This window comes from Pterocles gutturalis, unplaced genomic scaffold (genome assembly GCF_000699245.1).
Source record: "Pterocles gutturalis isolate BGI_N339 unplaced genomic scaffold, ASM69924v1 scaffold11816, whole genome shotgun sequence".
In the NCBI taxonomy this organism is placed as follows: domain Eukaryota; kingdom Metazoa; phylum Chordata; class Aves; order Pterocliformes; family Pteroclidae; genus Pterocles; species Pterocles gutturalis.
Window position 1 is genome coordinate 7962 of NW_010103120.1, and position 7013 is coordinate 14974.

A 7013-nucleotide genomic window follows, 5' to 3' on the forward strand; every position below is an offset into this window, starting at 1 on the left:
TGTAAGGACTGAATTCCAAAAAATGTTTCATTCCTTCACGTTTTCTCATGCAAGTTCTTTCTGTTGGAACATGGGACTCTGTATGGTATATATGGTTTTATTTTACATAATTTTAAGTTTATTTCAGAAAATACTTAGTTTAAACATGTTACTGCATTTTCTGTGTTTCAGACTTGCCACCTGTTCCTTCTACCTCGAGGACAAGCTTTGGAGAATTTTCTGTTAGGGAGCGAATGAGAGAGAAACTAAAAGCAGCAAGGGTGAGCATCCTTCGGAAGTCCTGTTTGGTTTACTTTAGTCCTATAAGTACAACCCACTTATTTTGCTTGGTTAGTGCTATGTGAATCTGAATTGGGATATCTGCTTTTTTTATATCTAATGCTGTAGTAATATTCAGTTCAGTTATTCTCTGGTGTATTTCTATTGCTCTATTTTTTCTTTTTTTTTTGAAAATCATATTAAAGTTATCATAGTTTTATGATTCAAATGATACAATCATTACAAGATCCTTCTTTTTTTTGTCAAGAAAATTCTTGCACTATTTTGAAATCAATGGATTTCCTTGTAAGTTTACTGCGCAGTTTAATAAGTGGTATTAACATCTAGGTCTGTAAAATCGCTTAAGCTGATTATATAGTTAAAAGATTCTGTCCCTAACACAAATGTGCATACATTGTTGAGTTCATGGGAATTATTGTAGCTTTGGTTTTACTATATTTATATTATAACTAAGCAAGGTTTTTTGGTTTGCTTAGTCAAAAGCAGAAATTAGTTCATTGCAAGAAGACCCCAGTCCACGACCAAGGCGTTTAAAAAGCACCAGAGAAAGGAAGGCAGAAGTCAGACTGGATAAAGTGGTAAGAAGGTGCATTGGGCCTTGCTATTCTGATAATGAGAAAGTGAATGTAAAACATTAAACAAATCAGACTATGCGTAGTCTTGACGATCAATTTCATTTATTTTAATGGGATCAAAATTATACTATAATTTGAATTAGTAATCAGGATTGAACTTTTCTGATTATTGCTTTTAATATACATATCTAACAATAATCATTTACTTTCATTATAGTATAAACATCATGTGAAACTTCTGTCATTTGCAGGTTCATGTCTTCTGTTGCTTAAGATGCCTTGAAGTATTTAAAATTACTGTAACAGAGAGGACCACTGTGTATAGCTTTATATAAACTTGTACAGTGAAATTGCTAAAGGCTGGATATTAACTTTATGTCATTGTACTGTCCTGTATTGTCTTGTTACTATTTTATATTCATTTTTTTTTAGTATGAGCATGTTTAGTGTTAGAAAATGAATTTTGTGTTAAAAAAATAAAGGCTATGCCTGTGCAGAACTTGCACCCGTTCTTCAGAATTTGCAAAGAGATTGCTTTGCTGTAGAAAACATGTTCCAAAGAATTTGTATGCCCAAGAAATAACAGCATATACCAGTAACTTTTTTATCTATAATTCCAAACAAGATGAACTAGCCTGGCTAAATTGCTTGTCTAGGGGAGAGTTACCATTTCATATTGGTTATAAAAAGTTAATAGTCATCGCTTTCACGTTAAATAGTATTGTTTCATTATGTTTGTGTTAGGAAAATATGGAAGTGATGCCCTTATTAAAGTTGGTTACTAATTTTATATAAAGTATATCTGAAACCTTTGCTTTTTATTCCTGCACTTATTTACACACGTATGAAGTATTGTTTTGTTGTTAAACAAGTGGCCACCAGATTGCCAGGGTTTGCGATTTTTTTTTGCTATTATTATGTTGAAGTTTAGGTTGAATAGATGTAAACTTGAGAAATGCCTTCCTTTAGTCTAAGAAGTCAGGCCACAAGGAGTAAAAACAGATAGAATGTTAGATGTGTTTATGTTGACTGGGCCTGATGAAGATAATTTTAAAGCAATTAAGTGAACTTGCTGAAGCAACCTCAGAACCAGTCATGTGTGCAGGGACTGGTAAGGCTTCCGGAAGCTGGACATGGATAACCATGCTACCTCCTTTCTTGAAAACGTAGAGGAGTATCATCCATGGAGTTTTAGAGTGGCCTAGCAATAATTGTTTGAGAGAGAACAAAACAACTGATCAAGTCTGTATTGAAGCACCCAAGCAATGGACACCACTTTTTAAAATAACAGCAAAAAGGTTTTTCCTGGTTGCAGCAGGGGCTATATGAGAAGCTGGCCTCAGCTCCTTGATTCCCTTCCCTGGTCAGCAGTGTCTGTCAGCAGCACCCTTACCACCGCTGCCCGGCTTGTGCTGTCTGTCAGCCTCTCCTTTGTAGAAGGAAGGTTTTGCACTGCTGCCCCGTTTCTCCCCCTTGTGGAAATTAACATGCTGTTGGTTGTGTTACGGAGTGCAGAAACAACGATCTCATCAGCAGCAAAGAAAGCTAACATGTATGCAATAAGCCATTTCTTGATATTCTGCAGTCTGTTTCTTGATCCAAAAGAGCAAGGAGTTAAGTAATGATTAGATGTACCCTTTTAAAATAAATATAAAATAAGTATAATTGTTACCATGGTGACTGTGTTTCTTTTTTGTTATTTTTTATGTGAAAATGTGATATCTATTCTCTGTATTCAGCTGTTTACATTTTTTTCTTTATGGATCTGTAAATATGTGTTATAACTTTTGTATATATTTTTATGCAGTCTGATAATGATGAATTTAGGGAGATGCAAGAGAATGAATCCCGCTTACCATCAAAAACAAAGTTTCGTGATTCTGTAAAAAAGCTGAAGCAAAAGTCAACAGTAAGTACCAATTCCTTCATTTCAATAACTGGTATTAATTTCATTTAAACTTTATATGGCTTCATGATTCTGTTTGGAGAAGCAGACAGAATTTAGTCTTAAGCAGTAAGAGAGGGTTTTTTTTAATTTTAAAATGCAGAAATGGTATATGTCAACAGTTGAAATATAAAAAGGGAACCTCCAACAAATATAAGAATGTGTTTGGGTCATTTGATTAAAAAAAAAAATCAAATCCATCTGTACACAATTACTGGACCTTGGAGGAAAAATGTTTCTTCTGTTTAAATCCTTTGTATTGAACGATATCAATTGCCATTTAGAGCAGTTTGCAGATTACTATATTGATACTTATTAGCCACAAAATTCTACTGTTAATTCTTTTATTAGAGGATTCATCCTAACACTAAAGGGGCCTGGGTCCTTCAGAGGCAAAATGCCATTAGAAAGTTCTCTTCATATAATTCACCTGAATATCTCCCTTATGGCCAGAACTTAAACTTTGCGTTTCTCCTTCACAAATTGTTTATATTTAAAACAATAAGCTGGTTACAATTAAACCAGGTAACTTTTTTTTTTAATAAAACTACATTTCAAGAAATATTTAATGAAATCATAGTATAGCAATAAAGAAAGTTTCATGTATCCTTTAAAAATTTCAGTCAGCTTCAGCATTTTGCTGAGTTCTCTGAGATAAAACAATTGTCCTGTGACAAGTGTTTATACATGCTGTTATTGCTGTTATTAATAGAAAAGATTCACTTGTCTTTAATTTCTTCTAAATGTCATATTAAGGTATGTTTGTCTTCTTTTCTTAGTTCCAGAATGATTTTCCTTCCTCTGAGGAAGCATATAATTTCTTTACCTTCAATTTTGATCCTGAACCAGAGAGTGTAAAGGCTGGAGCCAGGAAAAAGAATGAATTAAATGAAGAAGAGGAGGCAGGAGAAGAATGTATAGAAACCCATGAGGATGAACAAGAGGAGAATGAAATGGTGTGAGCTATAGAATAAATGTTCATATTTTTATTCAGACTTCTTGAATTAATTTTAATCATCTAATACAAAATGGAAACCTTTGTTTCCTTAAAAATTCTGAAAGTATACTTTCTAAAGATCTCCATTTTAAAAAGTAGATGAACTAACAGAGACATTTGCACTTAAACTATAGGATGAAGATGTATGCCTAGTTAAAGATGATATGTTCGTTATAGGGCAGACAGCTAAAGATTTTCTAGTAATAAAACCTGCTGAATGTGAAAACTACTGTGAGCAACTGAAAAAGGAGAAAGAATTTCTCTTCACTCCCAGCATGCTAGCAGGTATGAAGATTGTGCTTATCTGTTTTGTTCATGGATTTTGCATAGCATGGCACTCTTTGATCTGCTGAAAAATTTTGTATCAGACTGTCTCTGGCAGTAGAGAGAGATTTAATTGTGTTTCTCTGACACTGATCGTCGAGTCAAGTCTGAAAAGGTCAGACAAAATGGATTAACTAGGAACATGCACACCTCAGCAGGTCACCAGCTGGTATGCTAGCAAGTGAACTCAGGGCACATCAGTTGCTTTGGCGTAATTACCTTGGTGCTGTCTATAGTAAATGCAAGGTGGCTGGCCTCTGTCACTGGGGTTTAGCTATTACATCATTTAACGTATGCAACAGGTTACAGGGTATGATATGTGCATTTAGATATTAAGAGTGGCTCATGCACTGTACATTATAACTTATACTGTTTCTTCACTTGGCCACATCTGCATTTTTTTCCATATGGCAACTTTGTCTAAAAGTCATGTAACATAAGGATTTTTGTAATTCAGGGGGCCCTTTTCCCAAAATCTGATTTTGTGTATTGGAAATAGTTACACAACACCAATCGTGTCTCTGACTTTTTTGCCTTATTCCCATAGAACTGCAAAGTCCTATAAAATTGCTTTATAATATCACTTGGTGTTTAGTATTTGAAGTGAAAGAAACAGAAATGAGTCTCTCGGTAGTCTGTACCAGAATGGTATTGGCACAGCTTGCAGTGCAAAGTCAAAGTATTTGACACTGGGTGCCTCTGGTTTTTCATGTCTTGCAACTTAGTTCTGACTGCTTCCAGTGTGGTCCCTTCTGTTCTGATTTAGGTGATAACTTTTATTGTGGAATAATATCCTGCAAACAGGCTTTAAAGAATTCCACCTTCTGTTATTGGGATAGCATGGCTTCTTATGCATGTTCTGTATTTTGCACAAGAGTAGCCTAAGCAAACTAGTAATAGTAGTTCACATTAATCTTCGAGTTTCACTTTATATGGGAAAGGCTTAGAAATGTTGTTGCTGCTAAAGGGTTTTTACACTGTTATGCAAGCAAACATTAAAACTAAACTCCACTAAGTTATTTGAAGTATGTTTTGGTGAAGAAATGTTTAATTATCTGTTTAGAAGACTTGTGACACTTTTATGAGAGATTTAAACTGTGGATCTGTCCTGTTTAAGAAAAGGAACTGTTTTAGTTATATATTCATTTATTTTTTCGTAGTTAGGAAAATATTTCTGACAGCATGCTTAATACGCACTGCCATTTGTTTTAAGAATGGTATAGGCTTTTAGACAATTAATAAACTAGAACTACAGTTATAAGATATTTTAAATGCCTTTCTATTTAATTTCTCATTAGTTCCTGCTTCTGAGAAGATGCCTGGAAACATGCAGCCTGTGTACCTTGATGATGAGGGCCTTTACACAGGAGAAAGGCCCTTTGTATCACAGTCTAATCAAAATATTTTAGAAAACAGAATACTCAGGCAGGAGCGAGTAAGTCACCACTACCTTCTTAGTTATCTTTTTAAAATCGTTTCTTTATCAGTATTTTGTTATAGTGAAGTAGGTAGATGGTCATGGTAAGTGGGGCTTTCATCTTTAAATCATTTAGCAGTATCGGATGTCAGAAAATGTGGATTTTTTTGTGGGAGTGTGTTTTGGTGTATCCCAATAGGTAGAGCACCAGACAAGGTCTTGGAAAACTGGTGTCTTTTCCTGGCTCTGCTCATACCCTGCTGGGGAATGAAGGGGAACGAATCACTTCACTTGTCTGTGCCAGAGTTTAGTTGCCACTGCAATAGGGGTAATTATAATTTACTTTTTTTATAAAATACTGTAAGAGCTAGTGGTACGTATAAAGACTTATGCAAGAACGGGGCACTATTGCTATTATTCACCTGAAGATTAGGAAGCAATACAGAATGACTGTTTTCTGTGTCCACTGAAGGTAGTATGAAGTAATAGACTTGCAGAAATTTACTGGTCAGACTGTAAGTGTCATTGAATATTGGTATAGATTATCTGGAGAGGTCTTAGAATCCTGTTAGATTTTAAAGAATGGCTTATGAAACACCAGTGGAGGTGGCTTGGATGTATTTTATCCTGCTATATTAGCCTACTGTATAGGCCTACTGTATATATACAATAAAGTGTATAGATTAGTATACATTTAAGCTACTATACAGCAGTTGCCCTTTATGTTTTATTATGATTCTATGAATTTTTCATGGGCTAGCAGAGATAAGATTTGGAATATTTGGATGTAAAAATTTAGTTGGCCAGCTTCAACCCAGTAAGTTTTCTGGTTTGTTTCATTGTATTACCACATCAATGTTTGGTTCTGTTTGGTGTGGGAATAAGAGAGCAGACCAGCATCTTTCAGCAGCTGCACTGGTTTATGCTGTTGTTGAATCCAGGTCATGAGAGTATGGTGATGAATTAGGACAATGTTTAATGTGTGAAGCCGTGGACAGCAATTGATGTGTAAGATACTTACCTCATCTACTTTCATTTTGATAAATGATCTCTTGGAGTTGCCATTTAGCTCTAATTCTTTGTTTTATGATTTTTATAATGCAATTTAAAGATGTGGGTGGCAGTCTTTTGTAAAACTTTACAATTCTTCCAATTTTAGTGATTTAAGAAAATATAACATTTAAATGTTAAATGATGTGTTGATTTTTTTTGTTTGTTTTTTTGTTGTAACCCTGACTATTGAAGGAAAAAATTCAGTATATTTGAAGTCTGAGCAAGCTCTTGGTCTTTTGATTTCAAAACTTATCTATAGTGTACTTGAAGATTAAATTTTGTGTCTTAGAAAAGTTTTCCTTAATTCAGTCACAAACAATTCATAGTCACCTTTTCTTCCATAACTGTTTTTTTGTAAGAATTATAGTTTTGCAAGTTATTTCTATATGAAATAAGAAATGATATAAAATTATGTTTTGTTTG

At 34.2% G+C, this 7013-nt stretch overlaps 1 protein-coding gene across 1 annotated transcript in view; it reads left to right on the plus strand.

Annotated features, from left to right (window-relative positions):
- Window positions 1-233: 233 nt before the first annotated feature.
- Window positions 234-7013, plus strand: part of CC2D2A (coiled-coil and C2 domain containing 2A) — a 50501-nt gene continuing 43721 nt past the window's right edge. The window contains exons 1-6 of the mRNA XM_010086575.1: window positions 234-260; window positions 756-857; window positions 2662-2763; window positions 3579-3755; window positions 3931-4081; window positions 5419-5555. Coding sequence (XP_010084877.1) covers window positions 234-260; window positions 756-857; window positions 2662-2763; window positions 3579-3755; window positions 3931-4081; window positions 5419-5555 — 696 coding nt within the window. The remainder of the gene's footprint in view (window positions 261-755; window positions 858-2661; window positions 2764-3578; window positions 3756-3930; window positions 4082-5418; window positions 5556-7013) is intronic.